Source organism: Aotus nancymaae, unplaced genomic scaffold (assembly GCF_030222135.1).
Source record: "Aotus nancymaae isolate 86718 unplaced genomic scaffold, 86718_ANA_hifiasm-v0.15.2.pri h1tg000003l, whole genome shotgun sequence".
Taxonomy (NCBI): Eukaryota; Metazoa; Chordata; class Mammalia; order Primates; family Aotidae; genus Aotus; species Aotus nancymaae.
The window spans coordinates 65,128,970-65,152,081 of record NW_026988414.1 but is presented as its reverse complement, the minus strand read 5'-3'; the positions used below and the strand labels follow the sequence as shown (position 1 = coordinate 65,152,081).

At 40.0% G+C, this 23,112-nt stretch overlaps 1 protein-coding gene across 11 annotated transcripts in view; it reads left to right on the top strand.

The window, feature by feature from the left end:
• UHRF2 (ubiquitin like with PHD and ring finger domains 2) overlaps positions 1–23,112 on the top strand; it is a 110,876-nt gene that overhangs the window by 18,827 nt on the left and 68,937 nt on the right. For all 11 annotated transcript variants that reach the window (XR_001107323.2, XR_010344368.1, XR_001107324.2 and 8 more), the window contains exon 3: positions 15,644–15,903. Coding sequence is in view for 7 of the 11 variants with exons in the window: in XM_012451378.2 (XP_012306801.2) it covers positions 15,644–15,903 (260 nt within the window). In the remaining 4 variants the exon portion in view is untranslated. The remainder of the gene's footprint in view (positions 1–15,643; positions 15,904–23,112) is intronic.

The window sequence follows — 23,112 nt, the reverse complement described above, 5'->3', positions numbered from 1 at the left end:
TACTTCCCCACCCACAGACCTCAGTGTGTGATGCTTCCCTCCCTGTGTCCACATGTTCTTATTGTTCAACACCCACCTATGAGTGAGAACATGAGGTGTTTGATTTTCTGTTCTTGTGTCAGTTTGCTGAGAATGATGGTTTCCAGGTTCATCCATGTCCCCACAAAGGACATGAACTCGTCATTTTTTATGGCTGCATGGTATTCCATGGTGTACATGTGCCACATTTTTCCTGTCCAGTCAGTTGTCAGTGGGCATTTGGCTTGGTTCCAAGTCTTTGCTATTGTAAACAGTGCTGCAATGAACATTCATGTGCATGTGTCCTTGTAATAGAAAGATTTATAATCCTTTGAATATATACCCAGTAATGGGATTGCTGGGTCAAATGGAATTTCTATTTCTAGGTCCTTGAGGAATTGCCACACTGTCTTCCACAATGGTTAAACTAATTTACACTCCCACCAGCAGTGTAAAAGTGTTCCTATTTCTCCACATCCTCTCCAGCATCTGTTGTCTCTGAATTTTTTAATAACCGCCATTCTAACTGGGATGAGATGGTACCTTAGTGTAGTTTTGATTTGCATTTCTCTAATGACCAGTGATGATCACCATTTTTTTTCATGTTTTTTGGCCTCATATATGTCTTCTTTTGAAAAGTGTCTGTTCATATCCTTTGTACACTTTTGAATGGGTTTGTTTGCTTCTTTCTTGTAAATCAGTTTTAGTTCTTTGTAGATCCTGGATATTAGCCCTTTATCAGATGGGTAGATTGCAAAAACTTTTTCCCATTTTGTTGTTTGCTGGTTCACTCTAATGATTGTTTCTTTTGCTGTGCAGAAGCTCTGGAGTTAAATTCGGTATCATTTGTCTATTTTGGTTTTTGTTTCCAATGCTTTTAGTGTGTCAGTCATGAAGTCCTTGCCTATTTCTGTGTCCTGAATGGTTTTCCCTAGGGTTTTCTCTAGGGTTTTTATGGTGTTAGGTCTTATGTTTAAGTCTTTAATCCATCTGGAGTTAATTTTAGTGTAAGGTGTCAGGAAGGGGTCCAGTTTCTGCTTTCTGCACATTGCTAGCCAGTTTTTCCAACGTCATATACAGGGAATCCTTTCCCCATTGCTTGTTTTTGTCTGATTTGTCGAAGATCAGATGGTTGTAGATGTGTGTCGTTGCCTCCGAGGCCTCTGTTTTGTTCCATTGGTCTGTATCTCTGTTTTGGTACCAGTACCATACTGTTTCTGATTACTGTAGCCTTCTAGTATATAGTTTGAAGTCAGGTAGCATGATGCCGCCAGCTTTGTTCTTTTTGCTTAGGATTGTCTTGGCTATGTGGGCTCTCTTTTTGTTCCATATGAGGTTTAAGGTGGTTTTTTCCAGTTCTGTGAGGAAGGTCATTGGTAGCTTGATGGGGATAGCATTGAATGTATAAATTACTTTGGGCAGTATGGCCATTTTCACAATATTGATTCTTCCTAACTATGAGCATGGAATGTTTCTCCATCTGTTTGTGTCCTCTCTCATTTCTTTCAGCAGTGGTTTGTAGTTCTCCTTGAAGAGGTCCTTTACATCCTTTGTTAGTTGTATTCCTAGGTATTTTATTCTCTTTGTAGCAATTGTGAATGGCAGTTCATTCTTGATTTGGCTTTCTTTAAGTCTGTTATTGGTATATAGGAATGCTTGTGATTTCTGCACATTGATTTTGTATCCTGAGACTTTGCTGAAGTTGCTTATCAGTTTCAGGAGATTTTGGGCTGAGATGATGGGGTCTTCTAAATATACAGTCATGTTGTCTGCAAATAGAGACGGTTTGACTTCCTCCTTTCCTAATTAAATACCCTTTATTTCTTTTTCTTGCCTGATTGCTCTGGCTAGAACTTCCAATACTATATTGAATAGGAGTGGTGAGAGAGGGCATCCTTGTCTAGTGCCAGATTTCAAAGAGAATGCTTCCAGTTTTGCCCATCCAGTATGATATTGGCTGTGGGTTTGTCGTAAATAGCTTTTATTATTTTGAGATACGTTGCGTTGATACCTAGTTTATTGAGAGTTTTAGCATAAAGGGCTGTTGAATTTTGTCAGTGGTCTTCTCTGCATCTATTGAGATAATCATGTGGTTTTTGTGTTTGGTTCTGTTTATGTAGTGGATTACGTTTATAGACTTGGGTATGTTGAACCAGCCTTGCATCCCCTGAATGAAGCCTACTTGATTGTGATGGATAAACTTTTTCATGTGCTGTTGCAATCGGTTTGCCAGTATTTATTGAAGATTTTTGCATCTATGTCCATCATGGATATCGGCCTGAAGTTTTCTTTTCTTGTTGAGTCTCCTCTGGGTTTTGGTATCAGGATGATGTTGGTCTCATAAAATGATTTGAGAAGGATACCCTCTTTTTGGATTGTTTGGAATAGTTTGAGAAGGAGTGGTACCAGCTCCTCTTTGTATGTCGGGTAGAATTCTGCTGTGAACCCATCTAAACCTGGGCTTTGTTTGGGTGGTACACTCTCAATTGCTACCTCAACTTCAGCCATTGATACTGGTCTATTCAGGGTTTCGACTTCTTCCTGGTTTACGCTTGTGAGGATGCAGGTGTCCAGGAATTTATCCATTTCTTCCTGGTTTACTGGTTTATATGGATACAGTTGTTTGTAGTAATCTCTGATGGTGGTTTGTATTTCTGTGGAATCTGTGGTGATAGCCCCTTTGTCGTTTTTTGTTGCATCTATTTGATTTCTCTTTTCTTTTGTGTTAATCTGTCTAGTGGTCTATTTTGTTGATCTTTTCAAAAACACCAACTCCTGGATTCATTGATTATTTGAAGGGTTTTTTTTTTGTCTCTATCTCCTTCAGTTCTGTTCTAATCATAGTTATTTCGTGTCTTCTGCTAGGTTTTGAGTTTTTTTGATCTTGCTTTAGCTCTTTCAATTTTGATGATAGGGTGTCGATTTTAGATCTTTCCTTGCTTCTCATGTGTGCATTTATTCCTATATATTTTCCTCTAGACACTGCTTTAAATGTGTCCCAGAGATTCTAGTATGTTGTGTTTTCATTCTCCTTGGTTTCAAATAACATCTTTATTTCTGCCTTCATTTCATTGTTTATACACTCAGCATTCAAGAGCCAGTTACTCCTTTTCATGAAGCTGTGTGGTTCTGAGGTAGTTGCTGAATTGTGAGTTCTAACTTGATTGCACTGTGGTTTGAGAGACTGTTTGTTACGATTTCCATTTTTTTGCATTTACTGAGGAGTGATCTATTTCCAAGTATGTGGTCAGTTTTAGAGTAGGTGTTACGGGATTCTGAGAAGAATGTATATTCTGTGGATTTGGGGTGGAGAGTTCTGTAAATGTCTTTTAAGTTTGTTTGGTCCAGGTTTGAGTTCAAATCCTGGATATCCTTGTTAATTTTCTGTCTCATTGATCTGTCTAATATTGACAATGGGGTGTTAAAGTCTCCCACTATTATTGTGTGGGAGTCTAAGTCTCTTTGTAGGTCGTTAAGAACTTGCTTTATGTATCTGGGTGCTCCTTATTGGGTGCGTATATATTTAGGATCGTTAGTTCTTCTTGTTGCATTGATCCTTTTACCATTATGTAATGCCCTTCTTTGTCTCTTTTGATCTCTGTTGGTTTAAAGTCTATTTTATCAGAGACTAGGATTGCAGCTCCTGCTTTTTTTTTGCTCTCCATTTGCTTGGTAAATCTTCCTCCATCCCTTTATTTTGAGCCTTTGTTTATCCTTGCATGTGAAATGGGTTTCCTGGATACAGCACATCGATGGGTTTTGGCTTTTTATCCAATTTGCCAGTCTGTGTCTTTTGATTGGGGCATTTAGTCCATTTACATTCAGCCCATTTACGTTTAAGGTTAATATTGTTATGTGTGAATTTGATCCTGCCATTTTTATGCTAGCTGGCTGTTTTGTCTGTTGATGCAGTTTCTTCATTGTGTCAATGGTCTTTACCATTTGGTATGTTTTTAGAGTGGCTGGTACTGGTTGTTCTTTTCTATGTTCATTGCTTCTTTCAGGAGCTGTTATAAAGCAGATCTGGTGGTGATGAAATCTCTGAGCAATTGCTTGTTCGTAAAGGATTTTATTTCTCCTTTGCTTATGCAACTTAGTTTGGCTGGATATGAAATCCTAGTTTGAAAGTTCTTTTCTTTAAAGATGTTGAATATTGGCCCCCACTCTCTTCTGGCTTGTAGGGTTTCTGCTGAGAGATCTGCTGTGAGTCTGATGAGCTTTCCTTTGTGGGTAGCCTGACGTTTCTCTCTGGCTGCCTTTAGCATTTTCTCCTTCATTTCAACCCTGGCGAGTCTGACCATTATGTGCCTCGTGACTGCCCTTCTTGAAGAATATCTTTGTGGTGGTCTCTGTATTTCCTGGACTTGAATGTTGGCCTACCTTTCTAGGTTGGGGAAGTTTTCCTGGTTAATATCCTTAAGAGTGTTTTCCAGCTTGAGTTAAATCTCTCTATCACATTCAGGTACACCTATCAAATGTAGATTAGGTCTTTTCACATAATCCCATATTTCTTGTAGGCTTTGTTTGTTTCTTTTTATTCTTTTTTCTCTGATTCTGCCTTCTCAAAAATTTTATTTTATTGAGTTGATCTTCAATCTCTGATACCCTTTCTTCTGCGTTTTCAGTTGGGCTATTGAAACTTCTGTTTGCTTTGCGAAGTTCTTACGTTGTGTTTTTCAGCTCCATCAATTCATTTATGTTCCTTTCTAAGCTGTTTATTCTTGTTAGCATTTCATCACACCTTTTTCAAGGTTCTTAGTTTCTTTGCATTTGGTTAGAACATGTTCTTTTAGCTCAGAGAGGTTTTGTTATTACCCTCCTTCTGAAACCTGTTTCTGTCAGTTCATCAGACTCATTCTCCATCCAGTCTTGTTCCCTTGCTGGTGAGGAGTTGTGATCCCTTGGAGACGGAGAGGTGTTTTGGTTTTGGGCGTTTTCTCCCTTTTTATGCTAGTTTCTTCCCATTTTTGTGGATTTATTTCAATGTGGTCTTTGTAGTTGGTCACTTTCAGATGCGGTCTCTGAGTGGATGTCTTGGTTGTTGATGAAGTTATTTATTTCTGTTTCTTAGTTTTCCTTCTAACAGGTCCCTCTGCTCTAAGACTGCTGGAGTTCCACTCCAGACCCTGCTTACCTGGGGATCACCTGCAGCGGCAGCAGAACAGTAAGGGTTGCTGGCAGTTTCTTCTGCTATTTTTGTCCCAGAATGATACCCGCTAGATGTCAGCCTGAGCTCTCCTTTATGAGGTGACTCTTTGGATATACGGGGGTCGAGGAGCTCCTTGAGGAGATAGTCTGTCTTGTATAGGAGCTCAAGTGCTGAGCTGTGAGCTCTGTTGTTCCATTCAGAGGTGCTGGGCAGGTACGTTTAATTCTGCTGCAGCGGAACTCATAAGCGCCTTTTTTACCCAGGAGTTCTATCCCCGGAAGGTGGGGTTTTAAGTTTCTGTCATGCTGCTGCCTTTTTTCAGAGAAACGCTGCCCAGTGAGGAGGTAGCCTAGTCACAATATGCCAGCAGAGGCGTTGGTGAGCTGCCGTGGACTCTGCGCAGCTGCTGTGTGAACTTCCTTGCAGTTTTGTTTATAGAGGTATAGTTAGAGCTGTCTCGGTCATGGCAGGCTGCCTCGGTAATGGTGGGCGCCCTTCCCCGACAGAGCTGAAACTCTCAATCCAGAGCGTTTCAGACTGCTGGTCTTTGTGGGGGTGGGACCAGCAGAGCCAGATCACCTGGCTCCCTGCTTCATTCCCCCTTTTTTTTTTTCAGTTGCACAGGCGACTCTATCTCCCAGGCATTCTAGTCGCCAGTTGAAATTTGTGTGAGTTATTGTGCGGAGACCTGTTTCTCTGGCTGAAACAGCCGTGCAGGGGATCATGACGCTTTTCCGCCCAGGAATCTCCTGGTCTGTGGGCAGTAAAAATTCGTTTGGAAATGCGGTAATCACTCACCCTCTGTGTTTTCGCTGGGAGCTGCAATCCAGAGTTGTTCCTCTTTGGCCATGTTGGATCCCTTTCCTATCCATCATATTATCTTACTTTCTAGCACTACGACATGCTTCAGGTACTTCTTGTATATTTCCTGCTTCAGTCCTAGAATCAACCTTTCTTTAAGATTCCCTGTTTCCTTTGTCAAATGGTAGGGACTGTGCACGATGTCTCAGGCTTGTAATCCCAGCCCTTTGGGAGGCTGAGGCAGGTGGATCACTTCAGGTCAGGAGTTCAAGACCAGCCTGGCCAACATATCGAAACCCTGTCTCTAACTAAAGATACACACACACACATATGCGAACATATTAGCCAGGCGTCATGAGACACACACACACACACACACACACACACACACACACTAGCCGGGCATTGTGGCACATGCCTGTAATGCCAGCTACTCAGGAGGCTAAGGCAGGAGAATAGCTTGAACCCAGAAAGTGGAGATTGCAGTGAGCTGAGTTTGTGCCACTGCACTCCAGCCTGGGCAACAGAGTGAGAATTTGTCTCAAAAAATATAAATTACTTAAAAAATAAAAAAATAAAACGAAAGTCTGGGCTCTAGGTATGCGCCTTAGTATTCATGTGTCATTGCTTTTAGAGCCTTCAACAGACAGCAAGGAAATAATACATATTTGTACTAACCTGTGTATGTATACATTTATGAATATTTATGTAACCATCTTTATATTAAGCTTATATTATTACTTTTTGTCTTTGACCAGAATTTAGAAGTTGCTGGTTTTGAATTGATTGTTTTGGCAGTGACAGGATGAATTTGCTTTCAAAGGAAGGCCAGTTTATGTATTTGCACATCTGAGGTTAATCAAGGTTAAGCAGTTCAGGTCAGCTCAAATTTCTGTTTAGCAACCTTCTCAATACCCCCACCATTTTTTTTTTCTCTTCCCTCCTCAATCTAATTCAGAAGATTATCAGGAGAAACTACTTTTCTCTGCAGGTCTCTGGTTTTCTTTTTCAGTGATATTGCTTTGGCTGTGAACTACAGAATTTAAACTCTATTTGACATCTCTTCTACTTGCTATTACAATGTAGTATAGATGTTAAAGACTTGAGCTTTGTCATCAGACCTGGTTTCAAATTTCAGTTCACTTGCTTCTTGGTTATACAAATTGGCAAGTAAATTTTACATTAAGGCTCCCTTTCCCCATTTAGGAACACATTGGAACCTAGCACTTAAATTCTCAGAAGGCTGCTGTTCATACAGAAATAAATTTAGAGCTGTGTTTAATCTTAGTTGAAGCTCCTGTAGATTTATTTCCTTTTTTTTTTTTTTAATGAACCTTAGTAATTGTCATAGGTATTTGAAATTTTGATGGGTGCCTTAATTTTTTTCAGATAGAAGTACATTTTTCTGGATAGTTCATTCCATAAGTATTTGGATATCTAGCGTATGTTTGTAATCAGTATTCTGCCTTCACAGAATTTTTAACACATACTGACTTGTTGACTAAACTGGAAACCATTTAGAAGCTGCTACTTTTGAAATGATTTGCTTTATTTTTATTTTATTTTTGAGATGGAATCTTGCTCTGTTGCCCAGGTTGGAGTGTAGGGGTGCTATCTCAGCTCACTGCAACCTCCACCTCCTAGGTTCAAGTGATTCTCTTCAGCCTCCCAAGTAGCTGGAATTACAGGCACCCACCACTATGCCTAGCTAATTTTTGTACTTTTAGTAGAGATGAGGTTTCACCATGTTGTCCAGGCTGGTCTTGAACTCCTGTCCTCAGGTGATCACCTGCCTCAGCCCCCAAAGTGCTGGGATTACAGGTGTGAACCACTGTGCCCAGCCCAAATTAATTTGTTTAAAATTTGCATTGGATTTTTTGTATTTCCGATAGTACAAGTCTGAGTAGATAATATATCAAAACCTTAAGTTGATTATAGGGCACTTAGAAATTGGGCATTTTATTGCTTTGTCTTGTTTTCTTGCCTATGCCACTTGGTAAATATTTTCTTTTTATAGATGTAGAGCTTTCTATACTTGAAATTGCTTTATGGATGAGCAAACATTTTTGGACTTTTCCTTCTGACTGAAGTGTTCTGTGAACTTCATGATAAACAGGTATAAAAGATGAATTTTCAAATTAACTTTATTCAAAACTGGCATGAGTAAACATTTAAACAGTATATTAATATGAAATTTTAGGCCAGGTACAGTGGCTCAAACATGTAATGCCAGCACTTTGGGAGGTCGAGGCAGGCAGATCACCTGAGGTCAGGAGTTCACAGCCAGACTGGCCAACATGGCAAAACCCTGTTTCTACTAAAAATACAAAAATTAGCCAGGCGTGATGGTATGACTGTAATCCTAGCTACTCGGGAGACCGAGATAGGAGAATCTCTTGAACCCAGCGGCAGAGGTTTCAGTGACCTGAGACTGCACCACTGCACTCCTGCCTGGACGACAGAACAAGACTCCATCTCAAAAAAAAATTTTTTTTTTTTTTTTACATCTGAAGTTATTTATTACCCAATATCATTATTTTGCCCTATTTGATAACTCTGAGCAATATGTAACCAGTTTCAAATATTTTCATATGCTACTGCAAGAAACTAGGTACCACTACCACGTATGGAGAGGCTATGAAAGATTGTACAGCGGCTGGGTCCATCCATTCACATTGTGTGTACATTGAACATAAATTGAATCACACTGGCTCTAGATTAGGAACTAATTTTCTGAAATCAAGGTGGACTTTTAAACCTAAGTTGGTTTCAATTTTGGTTTTTGTATATGGAAGGTTTTTATAACTCCAGAAAGATCGTACTTTTGAAATGGCTGTCTGTCATCGACTGTTTAGAATGATGATGGTAGGCCTTTACAGTTTAGGTGAGCATGTGGCACTGTTAAACTTCTTAGGTATTTTCTTATACTCATTGTGTAATAGAAAGTGCTGGAAACAGAATTATTGATATCTTATTAGTGATATATTATTTTTGTCCACAGTACAGTTCTTGATGTTTAACCTTTTTGATTATGAAATGTAATAGACAGTACAGAGAGTATGGTCAGTGTCTATAAACACCCACCCAAGTTATGAAATGGAATAACAGACTCCCAGAAACTTACCAGGTACCTCCTCCTGATTATAACTTTCCCTCTTCCCTAGTTGTAACTGCTACCCAGACTTATGTGGTAATCATTTCTTTGTTCTTTACTAACTTTCTTACTATTAATAATCTTTGACCTATTTATGCAACCCTAATCCCTAATTTTCCAGTTTCTGGACTTTATGTAAATAGAACCATACAGCTTTTTTAATTAATTTTTTTTTTAAGAGACCTCTCATTTCTGTCACTCAGGCTGAAGTGCACTGGCATGATCAAAGCTTACTGCAACCCTAACCTCCTGGGCTTAAGCGATCCTCCTACCTCAGCTCCCCAAGTAAATGGGACTATAGGTCTCTGCCACCATACCCAGCTAATTTTTAGTTTTTTTGTAGAGACAGGGTTTCACTATGTTGTCCAGGCTGGTCTTGAACTCTTGGATTCAAACAGTTCTCCTGCCATGGCCTCCCAAAGTGCTGGGATTACAGATGTTAGCCACCGCACCCAGCCCTGCATTTTAAAATTGTGATTAAAGAAAGATGGGGCCAGCCAGGCACAGTGGCTCACACCTGTAATCCCAGCACATTGGGAGGCCGAGGTGGGCAGATCATGGGGTCAGGAGATCAAGACTATCCCAACTAACATGGTAAAACTCTGTCTCTACTAAATAAAAAACTACAAAAATTAGCCAGGCATGTTGGCATGCGCCTGTAGTCCCAGGTACCAGGGAGGCTGAGTCAGGAAAATCGCTTGAACCTGGGAGGCGTAGGTTGCAGTGAGCCAAGATCGTGCCACTGCATTCCAGCCTGGGCAACAGAGGGATACTTCATCTCAAAAAAAAAAAAAAAAAGAAATAAAGAACAATGGGGATGGGGCCGAGCACGGAAGCTTCTGCCTGTAATCCCAGCACTTTGGGAGGCAGAGGCAGGACATCAGTAGTTCAAGACCAGCCTGGCCAACATGGTGAAACCCCATCTCTGCTAAAAATAGAAAAGTTTAGCTGGCATGATGGTGGGCGCCTGTAATCCCAGCTACTAAGGAGACTGAAGCAGGAGAATTGCTTGAACCTGGGAGGGGAAGGTCGCAGTGAGCTGACGTGGTGCCACTGTACTCCAGCCTGGGGAACAGAGCAAGACTCTGTCTGCGGGGGCGGAAAAAAAGATAGTATAATGAGAACAATTTTCAGAGTTGGAAAACCTGTATTCTCAGCTTAAATCCCACATTTTTTACCTGTGTATCTCTTGAGCAAATGTGTTTCATCTCTGGAACTCATTAGAAAATAGGAATTACTTTGTTTTATAATTAAAGGAGGTAATGTACGTAATCGTGAACTGCTAATGTTTACTAAGAGTATGGTAGTAAGACTATACTCTGAGGTTTATTTTTTTTTATTTTGACAGAGTCTTGCACTCTCGTGCAAGCTGGAGTATAGTGGCGAGATCCACTCCTGGCTAGTTTTTGTGGGTTTTTTTTAGTAGAGGTTTTGCCATGTTGGCCAGACTGGTCTCAAACTCCTGACCTCAGGTGGTCTGCCTGCCTCCACCTCCCAAAGTACTGGGATTACAGGTGTGAGCCACTGTACCCAGTCTATACTCTGAGTTTTAATGAGTCTTAACGTTGAACATATGATACTTATTAAGGAAACAGTTGTTTTATTTGTGTATACTATATGCTTGCTGGGTTGGCACGTTATATGGATTTTCTAACTTTATTTCAAATACAGTGCAAGATGCTGGGACAAATTAAGTAACTTGTTCATGGTAACATTTAGTGGGTGGTAGATGAAGAATTCAAACCTAGGTTTATCTGCAGAGCTGGAGTGCTTTCAGCAGAACAAATGATAACCCAGCATATAGTAAAATCCTCAAATAGTTGCTGTTGGTATTTTCTTTCTTTAATGATTGTTCCTTGCCTCCCATACTTCAGTTTTTAAAATATTAAATATTTGGACAGGGGAGACTTTTTCTCTAAATGTGGCTACATCTTTTTTTTCTTTTTTTTTGAGACGGAGTTTCACTCTTTGCCCCGGAGTGCAATGGCGCAATCTCAGTTCACTGCAATCTCCACCTCCTGGATTCAAGTGATTCTCCTGCCTCAGCCTCCCGAGTATTGCCGTGTCCCTCAGACTGGTCTTGAACTCCTGACCTCAGGTGATCCACCCACCTTGGCCTCCCAAAGTGCTGGGATTACAGACAGGCCTGAGCCACTGCCCCCAACCCTAAATGTGGCAATATCTTTGATGTGAATAAATGCAGCTATTAATTGTGGAATTATGGTTGGCTTAAACTTTTTTTTTAGGTTTTTAGCTCAAGTCCCTTCCCTCCCCATATAAATCTTTTAAAAATAATTGTGTATTTTGTGATGTTTTGACATCTTTGGGGGGGCCTTACTGGTTGGGGAAAGACTGCCCTTCTTCCTAGGCTGGCTAATTCCTAGAGACAGTAAACAACTGATCAGTGAACCTGCCTTTCATATACAAAACACCTAATCCTGAGTCCATACACTTAACTACCTCTCTTGTCTCTTACACACCAAGCCAGTATTCCACACTTATCACCCAGGGCGAGGTACCAGACAACTAGAGACTACTCCTACAATCCAAAGCCCACTGACATGATTCAAATTATAGCCATCTTGTTTCCCCTTCCCTACCTTTCCCATTGAAAACACAGAAAAGTCTCTGGGCCCTAATTTTCCCCAGTTCCCTCTGCCTCCTGACCTATCCTGGTGCTTTCCTATATGTCCCGTTGTCTTAGGAAATAAGTAATTCTTCTTTCAGTGGCATTGGCCTCTCCATGTTGACACTCAGTTACATCAATAAATTAAAATCTTGTGGGTACAACTGAGATGCTTCCACGTAGTCAAATATTGTTTTCCTCTTTGTCGTCTTGTCTGCTGTTTTCCTACTGCTCTAGCTGATTACTTCAGTTATTAATTTGTACTAGGTTAGTTGCCATGACAGGATAATCTGTTTTCATATTAATATACAGGTCTAAGTATTTTTCTTCTGGACTGCCTTTAAAACCCAAGCTTTATAAAATAGCTTTAACATCTTACATTCATCTTGGCCCATTCAAATTTTGCCAGACTTAGTATGTCTGTCCAATGTGCAGAAAATTTTGAATTTAAGAGCATTTCTGCCCTCATCCTGTTTATATGGATTTCTGTGAGTGGTTACTCACAGCAGTACTTGGTAGGATACTTACTGTACTTAGTAGGATAATACTTTTTTTTGGCCAGGCAGAGTGCCTTGTGTGTAATCTGAGCACTGTGAGAGACCAAGAAAGAGGATTACTTGAGACCAGGAGTTCAAACCCAGCCTCAGCAACATAGCAAACCCTGACTCTATAAGAAATAACATTAGCTAGGTATGGTGGCATATGCCTGTAGTCCTAGCTGCTCAGGAATTTGAGCTCAGCAGTAGGAGGCTGCAGTGAGCTGTGGTCACAACGCTGCATCCAGCCTGGACAACAGAGCAGGAGCCTGTCTTTTAAAAAAAGAAAAAAGGTAATCCCAGCACTTTGAGAGGCAGAGGCAGGCGGACCACCTGAGGTCAGGAGTTTGAGACCAGTCTAGCCAACATGGCAAAACCTTCTCTACTAAAAAACAAACAAAAAAATTCTTATTTCCAGTTAGAAATTCTAGCTATAAATGCAGTTATAAATCTATAACTTGGGCTGGGCCCGGTGTCTCACACCTGTAATCCCAGCACTTTGGGAGGCCGAGGTGGATGGATCATGAGGTCAGGAGTTTGAGACCAACCAGCCTGGCCAGTGTGGTGAAACCCTGTCTCTACTAAAAATATAAAAATTAGCTGGGCATGGTGGCACATGCCTGTAATCCTAGCTACTCAGGAGGTTGAGGCAGGAGAATCGCTTGAACCCAGGAGGCAGAGGTTTCAGTGAGCCGAGATCACGCCATTGCACTCCAGCCTGGGCGACAGAGCAAGACTCATCTCAAAAAAATTAAAAAAAATCTATAACTTGTTTCCAGTTATAAAGGTAGAGCATATAAAGAATGCCCTATCTTTGTGAGCTATTGTATTCTGTGTGTTGATGTTCAAGCAATGGCAGTATTTTGAGGTTGATTTAGGTTGCTGTTAACTTTTAGTTTTATTGTTAGATGTTAAGGTAGGCAGGTATTAAATCTGCCTGCTAGTAGCATATATTTGATAGGCAAATTCAGTACTTCACTTGTGCCTCTTCCTGCTCCTTAGTAAGGTTGATTATAGCTTAATATATTTTTGCCGTTACCATTTTAATATCAACTATATGCTGCATTCTCTCCTACGGCAATTTTTTTTTTTCCCCTTGAGATGGAGTCTCTACTGCCCAGGCTGGAGTACAGTGGTGCCATCTCAGCTCACTGCAACCTCCGCCTCCAGGGTTCAAGCAATTCCTCTGCCTCAGCCTCCCGAGCAGCTGGGACTACAGGTGCCCACCACTACGCCCAGCTAATTTTTGTATTTTTAGTAGAGACTGGGTTTCACCTTATTGGCCAGGATGGTCTTGTACTCCTGACCTTGTGATCCATCCACCTCAGCCTCCCAAAGTGCTGGGATTACAGGCATGAGCCACCATGGCCAGCCTTACAGCAGTATTTTTATAGTAATATATGAAACTTACATTTTGATTGGCTGTGACAGATTAGTAACCTCAGTTTATTATCCTAAGTATGACGGACCTTAACATTGATTATTTTCATTTTTACTGTATTGTCTACAAGAGACTAAATGTTTTTAATTTGTCCGTGAGTACTGTGGGAGAAATGAGCTTATGTTTGTTTAATATATGAATTAATTTATGTAATGTATAACATGCTCCATCTCTGATTCTTGGTAATACCTAGGCTGGTTGGCTCTTAGGCTTTTCTTTTTTCCTAAACTCTTCATTCTTGTGTAATATTAAACCTAACTCTTCATTCTTGTGTAATATTAAACCTAAGTATTTCAAGCTATTTCATTGCTACCGTGTTCATTGCATATACTGTCTTTGGTCAAATGTACCTCTTCTGGTAGTGACAGTTGATACTTATTGTTTTGTCTGTATTCTTTCTACCTTCTCTCAGTTTGTGGTTTGAACCCTTTCTTTATTGCAGTAACTTATTTCTAAGATCCTCATTTACCTTTGAAATTCCTGTATACCTGTCTTGCCATTTATATTAAGGTTCATGGTATAATGGCAAGAACATAAGCTTTAAAGTCAAGGATGTCTTCAAATCCTGACCTTATATTTCATTAGCTTAAACCTAAAGCATGTTAATTTCTCAGAGCCTTTCTTTCCTTATTTTGTAAAATAGGAATTAGACTTGTTAGGATTAGACATACCTGAGTAAGGACTCTTGCATAATATCTGGCATATTGATATTTAACTTTTAGTATATACTTCTCCCACAGGGTTTACCATCTGTCAGAATTATGTTAGAAACTTTAAGTGGTCTCTTCTATCCTCAAGGAGAAGATTGCTTGATGAAATAGTGATCTTGTGTTGATTTCATTTTTTCCTTTCTACGGGCTTAAACAGAGTTGAAGGAATTTCTCTTGGTTATTGTCCTGAAAGGGCTCTGGCCCTTAACTCACCGTAACCTCCACCTCCCGGGTTCAAGTGATTCTACTGCTTCAGCTTTCTGAATAGCTGGGATTATAAGCATGCTCCATCATGCCCAGCTAGTTTTTGTATTTTTAGTAGAGACAGGGTTTCACCATGTTGGCCAGGCTGGTCTCGAACTCCTGACCTCAAGTGATCCACCTGCCTTAGCCTCCCAAAGTGCTGGGATTACAGTGTGAGCCACTGCGCGTGGCCTGATCTTTTAAACAGTGTTTAAGAGGACAGGATTTTTTTTTTAACCTTCCATTTTATAACTCTTAATTCTCTGATAATACTCTTTCCTTTTGTCAGATTGCATAGGTTAGTTCTGGATCAGACACTAGACTTGACTACATTTGGTGTATTACAGTCCTGTTCATTTTTATATTTCATCTTTGTTCTTTGAGATAGTAGATACACATATTTGCCTACTGAATTACTAACAAGTGATGGAACTTCACCATTTTGTGTAAATGGGTCATTAGACTCTTATTTTTTTATTGTGCATAATTCTCTCATTTTCAAGTTTTGTTTTCTGTTTAATACTTTACTGTTTTCTGGTTGGACTGACTAAGTTACCTTGAAGATTATGAAAAAATGAATGGAACAGATTAATAGTCATAATAGTTTAAAGTCCTGGCTTTTCGTTAGTGTCATTCTTACTGGATGACTTGCAAGAATGACTCTTAGGTACATAAGAATTATATTTTCAAAAGTCTAGTGTATATATCAGTAAGGAGTAGTTAAAGAAAACATCTATTTCATTGAAGGAAATTAGGAAGAAAGTTAGTTTTTATATCAGTAAATAGATTTAGGATAGCACACTCCAGAAAGAATAGTCTTGATTTAATCTTAGTAATCACTTTAAACATGAGTAGGCTGAAAATATTGTTTACCATAATAACCCACAAATAACTTGAGTTATATTGAGGTTTTTGAAGCAATAGACAAAATTAAGCTTCATTAACTGATTTTAAACTTTTTTTAGGTAAATGAATTGGTGGATGCCAGAGATGTCGGCCTTGGTGCTTGGTTTGAAGCACACATACATAGTGTTACTAGAGCTTCTGATGGACGGTCACGTGGCAAAACTCCACTGAAGAATCGCAGTTCTTGTAAAAGGACTAATGGAAATATAAATCATAAATCCAAAGAGAACACAAATAAATTGGACAGTGTACCCTCTACGTCTAATTCAGACTCTGTTGCTGCTGATGAAGACATTATTTACCATATCCAGTATGATGAGTAAGTGCTCAGACTATTGAGGACTTTATTCATGTTTTCATTTGTAGAAACAAAGCCTTCTATTTCAAGATAATTTTGAAAAATCGTTCTGAAGAAAACCTTTAGTGGTCATGTTCAGTCTGTTACTTTTTGTTTTTGGTGGTTGTACTTTAATAAGGGCCTTTTAGCTCTTGATTATCTCTGGTTCTTACGTGGTTTATTTTTCAGTATCATAATATTTGGCTTAATTTAGGGTGTATGAGTTTCTGCTTGTCTTTTTCTCTGTTAGGTTTTTTTTTTTTTTTTTTAACACAGAGTCTCTCTTTGTTGCCCAAGCTGGAGTGCGATGGTGTGATCTTGCCTCACTGCAACCTCAACCTCCTGGGTTCAACTGATTATCCTGCCTTAGCCTCCCAAGTAGCTGGGATTACAGGCACATGTCGCCATGCCTGGTTAATTTTTGTATTTTTAGTAGAGACAGTGTTTCACCATGTTGTCCAGGCTGGTCTCAAACTTCTGACCTCAAGTAATCTGCCCCCATTGGCCTCTCAAAGTGGTGGGATTATAGGGGTGAGAGCCACTGTACCCAGCCTCTATTAGGTTTTTTGATAGGTATTTTAACAGTATTTTGTAAAGTGTGTTTTATAATATGTAGCATAACAGCCATTTGAGTGACATCTATATGTATATGTTGTAGTGGGGATGGGGTCAGGGTCTCACTTTGCTGCACATGCTGGAATACAGTGATGTGATGGTGACTCACTACATTCTCTGCCTCCTGAATTTAAGCGATCCTCTCACCTTAGCCTCCCAAGTAGCTGAGAATACAGGCATATGTATTGCCATGCTTGGCTAAGGGTTTTTTTGGGGGAGGGCGGGGGGGATGGAGTCTCACTCTGTCCCTTAGGGTGGTGTACAGTGGTGCAGTCTCAGCTCACTGCAACCTCCACCTCCTGGGTTCTAGCTAGTCTCCTGCCTCAGCCTCCCGAGTAGCTAGCATTATAGGCGTGTACCACCATGCCCGGCTAATTTTTGTATTTTTAGTAGAAATGGGGTTTTACCATGTTGGCCAGGCTAGTCTCAAACTCCTGATCTCAGATGATCTGCCCACCTCAGCCTTCCAAAGTGCTGGGATTACAGACATGAGCCAGCACGCCCGGCCAGCTAATTTTTTTGTAGAGATGTGGTCTCACTATATTGCCCAGGCTGGTGTTGAACTCCTGAGCTCAAGTAATCCTCCCACCTCAACCTTCCAAAGTGCTGGGATTAAAGGCGTGAGCCACTATGCCCAGTGCAAAATATTTTTTTAAACAGCTTTTTATTGAGATAGTTCATGTACAGTTTACCTGACATATCACCACAAACTAATTTTAGAATATCCTCCCGAAAAAGAAATCTCATATTGATTAGCAGTCACTCCCTAATCCCACTTCCTCTAGAAAATAGGATTGATTGATTTATTTAGAGATGGAGTCTCTCTCTGTCACCCAGGCTGGAGTGCTATGGTACAGTCCCAGCTCACTGCAACCTCCACCTTTCAGGTTCCAGCTATTCTTCTGCCTCAGCCTCCCGAGTAGCTGGGACTAGAGGTTCACGCCTGGCTAATTATTACATTCTTTAGCAGAAACAGGGTTTCACTGTGTTGGCCAGGCTGGTCTTGAACTCCTAACCTCAAGTAATTCACCTACCTTGGCCTCCCAAAGTGCTGGGATTACAGGCCTGAGCCACCACGCCCTGCCCAAAATAGGTTTTAAAATGTTAGGATGGGAGTGATATTAAGAACTTGCCTTGAGGGCTTAGATTCTGACAGTAAACTGTTGTCTTTACCCATTTAAAAAGAAGTGTAGTACAAAAGTTACTGTTGGGACAGATTGATTGACTGATTGATTAAGTTGGAGTTTGACTCTTATTACCCAGGCTGGAGTGCAATGGCACCATCTTGGCTCACCGCAACCTCTGCCTTCTGGGTTAAAGTGATTCTCCTGCCTCAGCCTCCCTAGAGCTGGGATTACAGGCACGTGTCACCATGCCTAGCTAATTTTGTATATTTTTTAGTAGAGACGGGGTTTCGAAACATGTTGGTCAGGCTGGTCTCGAACTCCTGATCTCAGGTGATCCGCCCGCCTCGGCCTCCCAAAGTGCTGAGATTACAGGTGTGAGCCACCGCACCCAACCAAAAGTTACTGTTGGGACAGATTTAGTATGTATTAAACACACCAAATGAGCTTAAGTCACTATTCAAGTGATACATTAATATGTGTGGAAAATATGCTACCAAATTCTTATCAAGCATCAGTTCAGAATCCTAGAATGTTTGTAATTTTCCATACCAGAGTATAAATTTGTCTTCTAGCTCCCATGCCTTAAAAATAGTACCAGCAGGACCTGGTGCATGCTCAGAGTAGGATTCAAAATGTAAAACTATGGTGAAGAGTAGCTGAAAGAACTAAATACTTAGCTTGAAAGACTTAGATTATGACAGTTTCCATATTTTAAAAGCTCTTTTAAGAGGAAGTTCTGTATAACTTAGAAGGGAAGTTTCAGGATACCCTAAACTTCCTACCAGTCAAATCTCTCTGAAGATAGAGAATGGTCGGCCTTGAGATGTAGCCAGTAAACTAGCATTGGCTATTTTCAACCATAGACTGGAAGACTTATTGGAGATGATGCATTGCAAAGAGAATTTATAAAGTTAGTAATTGCATTAGATGACCTCTAACCTTAGCATATCATTTTTACCTCTAAGCCAGTGTGTCTCAAAGTTAAATTTTTTTGCTTCAACTAAATAGGCTTTAAGTACTTACAGATTACCATCACATTGCATTTATGGCTTTATGGCATTTCTCTCAAATAACTAGTTTTTCATTTTTCTCCTAGAGTGATAAGCATTATTTGGCAAACCTGTGCACAGTTTATCTCCAAACCTCTGAGTGCAACAGTGTAGTTTGAACAAGATGTCATTTAGCAAAAGCGGGGAGATGTACACAAGATAAGAGAAACTTGCTTCTGTAATTCTTTTGGGATATGCAATGTTTGTCAGTCAAAATGCAGATGTTTAAATTCTATTTTTTATAGTAATCTACATATCTGATAGATACTAGACCAGATTAATTATCAGTTTTTGAAATGAACCTTCTTTAAAACAAAATTGCTTGCTGAATTAGGCCAAGATAGATATTCCCTTGAATTTTCAACTCTTACTCCAGTCAGAGCAGAGTTAAAAACAATTTTTAGTCTATGAGGAATGATAGACATTACAGATTTATGATGTTTCTTATTAGGTAGAGAAGTTTCAAAAACAAAACCAAAAAACCTTAAGATAGGGTAGAAGACGTAATTATCAAATATAACTGAAATAATTTGTTTCTTAATTTGTCTCCATTTTTCTTCTAAAAATTATAGATATAAACTAAGTTCATGAAAAGCAGGTTATATTAAATTTGAAATGTTTTAAAATTTGAGTTTTACTAGTTGCTTGTAAATGTTCCTTTTTTATGGATTTCTTGGTGAACATAGGCTGAATTGGTTTTTCTTTGTTTGAGACAGAGCCTTGCTCTATGGCCCAGTCTGGAGTGCAGTGGCATGATCTTGACTCACTGCAATTTCTGTCTCCTGGGTTCAAATGATTTTCCTGTCTCAGCCTCCTGAGACACAGACATGCACCACCCCGACTGGCTAATTTTTGTGTTTTTAGTAGAGACAGAGTTTCGCTACGTTGGCCAGGCTGGTCTTGAACTCTTGACCTCAAGTGATCCACCTGCCTCCATGTCCCAAAGTTTTGGGATTACAGGTGTGAACCCCCATGCCCTTCCTGAATTATTGAAGGTTTCTTGTGAATATTCGATAGTTTGTCTGCCTTAAGGCCTACATTAAACTGTCAACTTTGTGGTTCACAGCTCTATGCAGATAGTGTGAAGCAAACATGGGGTTCACATTATGTACAAAGTAGATGGATATTTGTAGGTTTTTTTCTGGATTGCTCTTCTGTGTCACTTATCTTTCCTTACCCTTGTTTTAGTAGAACTCAACCTAATCAGTACTCAGGGAGAACTTTGGCAGTAGAATTACTGAATTTACACTCTGGAGATTTAGATTCCAAGGAATTCTTAAGTCATTTTTAAAAGCACTCCTTTAGTGGGCATATACAACTTGACAACGAGAACTACCTCTCCTTACTCAGACCCTGACTACTGGAGAGAGACTGTACTTCTGAATGAAAACTCTTGTTTCTAGTGATATTTTGAACAGAACAGAAATGGACTTTGGGAGGTCAAGGCAGGGAAAAAAGAAAAGGGAGGAGGACTTAAAAGTAAGCAAGATGTCAAGATAATAGAGGCAATTATAAATCATTAAGTCGTCAGTATTTCATTTTACTAAGTGTACTATTCAGTTTTATAGCTTCCTCAATATTGCTTATTCCTATCAATTATCCTCTCTGTAGTTAAGATACTAAAAGTTAAGATTTAAGCTTTTTAAGGGCCCTAAATGTCTAAATTCACAAAATTGACAGCCGTATTGCAAGTGGAGACCCTGAAGCTATTGATGAAGAGTCAGGATGTTGACTGAGGGAAGTAGTGGTGTTGAAGGGCAATCATTTCCTTAGTGTTTTTAATAATATCTGTGGCATAGCTTATGATGTTTTAGAGATTGTTGTCTTATAAGACTCAGCATAACTCCTTATGCAGATGTTGCATAATCTTTAGTGTGACTATAATGTTAGTTACATTAACTCTCGTATGAGGAAACCAAGGGTTAATTATATAATTAGCTAAGGGTCACATCTATTAAATTGTCTGACTCCAGAACCTAAGAGTTCACCTATATGCAATATTGTGATTCAGCACAGACATGATACATATAATTGTAATAGCCTACTTGTATATTGCCTTCAGAGGTGAACCATTTTATATAAACATTTAGTAGCAAGTATGACCTAAAGACTTGCTTTAGACTTTGCCTGGGATTTAAAGCAAAAAGCATACATGCAGTTTCTATTGAGTTAAACCATGGGTGTGTCATCCACTTAGGCTATCCGGCCAGATTTTATCTGTATTCATCATTTGGCTGCTTTATGAGCAAACAAATGCTAAAATCTTTGTCTTGCTTTTATATTAAGAAGCATCTGCTCTCAGTGGATTTGGTTTAGATTCATTTGAATTGCTTATACTAGTGGTCCTCAACCCTGGCACACATTGTCTAAGTTTTCAAAGTTTTCAAAATGATCAGTGTATGGGACCTCTTCCCATAGAATTTCTAGTATAATCCTTCTGAGGGTTCCCCCTTCCTTCTCCCTGGCATTGATGTCTTCAGAAGTTCTAATGATTCTTCTAATCATTCCCTGTGATAATAATTCCCTGTGATTCTAATGTCTAGCCATGGTTGAGAACCACTGCGTTTGTCCACTGATTCTGAAAGTGTAGTGCTTGGCCAGGAGCATCAGAGTCACGTGTTAGAAATGCAAATTCTTGGCCTGTGCAGTGGCTCATACCTGTAACCCTAGCACTTTGGGAGGCCATGGCAGGCAGATTACTTGAGCCCAGGAGTTCAAGACCAGCCTAGGCAACATGGCAAAACCTCGTCTCTACAAAAAAAAATAAAAAATAAAAAGCCAGCTATGATGATGTGCACCTGTAGTCCCAGCTACTCAGGAGGCTGAAGTGGGAGGATGACTTGAGCCCAGGAGGTGGAGGTTGCAGTGAGCGAATATTGTGCCTTGCACTCCAGCTTGGGTGACATAGTGAGACACTGTCTCTACCAAAAAAAAAAAAAAAAGAAAAACTCTAAAAACAAAAGAAATACAAATTCTTGGGCTCACTCCAGACATATGAGGAATCATTCTCTGGTGGTGGCTCAGCAATCTGTTTTAATAAGTCCTTTGGATGACTCTGATGCACACTCAAGTTTGAGAACAAATCATTATTCCTTTTGGCCTAGCCTTATCCATTACTATCAGGCAACTGCTGCTAAATGGCAGTATGGGGGAAAGGAGTTGACATATGACAGTTTAAATATATTTTAAAGGCCAAAAATGATACGCATTCTTTTTTTTTTTCCGAGACGGAGTTTCGCCCTGTCGCGCAACCTGGAGTACAATGGCGTGATCTCTGTTCACTGTAACCTCTGCCTCCCGGGTTCAAGCAATTCTCTTGCCTCAGCCTCCCTAACAGCTGGGATTACAGGCATGTTTCACCACACCCAGTTAATTTTTTTGTATCTTTTAGTAGAGATGTGATTTCACCAGATTGGCCAGATTGGTCTCAAACTCCTGACTTGGTGATTTGCCCGCCTCAGCCTCCCAAAGTGCTGGGATTACAGGCATGAGCCACCATGCCTGGCCACATTAATTCTCATTTTAGTATGTCTAGGTGGTTTGTAGCTTGTTTTTTTTCTTTTTTCCATTTTGTTTCCCTATTGACAAAATATTGGAACTCAAAGTCTTTTCTAAAATTATATTTCATTCAAGCTAAATGATCTATTGGTGACTTTAAATGAGGGACCATTTCTCGACTATACAGTCTTTACCCATATGAATTTTGCATAGAAAGTAATGTGCATAATGTATTTATGGGGGAATTTGTCTGGTAAATTCTTGAATGTGGGATGTGCTATATAATAGTTGACCATTCTCAGATCTAAGGTTTTTCTCGCTCTGTTGCCCAAGCTGGAATGCAGTGGCACGATCTTGGTTCACTGCAACCTCTACCTTCCAGGTTCAAGCGATTCTCATGCCTCAGCCTCCCTAGTAGCTGAGATTACAGGTGCCTGCCACCATGTCTGGCTAATTTTGGCATTTTTAGTAGAGATGGGGTTTCACCATGTTTGGCAGGCTGGTCTTGAACTCCTGACCTCAAGTGATCTGCCCACCTCGGCCTCCTAGAGTGCTGGGATTACAGGTGTGAGCCACCACCGGCAGTCAGTCCTTTTAAACTAGATGTCACATTCTTTCCTGATTGTAAAGTGCTGTTTCCTTGAAATGTTATCAGTGGATGAAGCAGCTCAGTCCCTGGTCAGCACAGAATAATCAACCTGTAAATTTTCAGTCAGTTCAAAAGTTCTCTAAACATTGGCATAAAGCGTTTTTTCTTTTTTTTTTTGGAGACAGGGTCTCCATCACCCAGGTGGAAATGCAGTGGCACAAACATGGCTTACTGCAGCCTCGACTTCCTGGGCTGAAGTGATCCTCCTGTCTCAGCCTCTAATGTAGCTTGGACCACAGGTGCACACCATTGC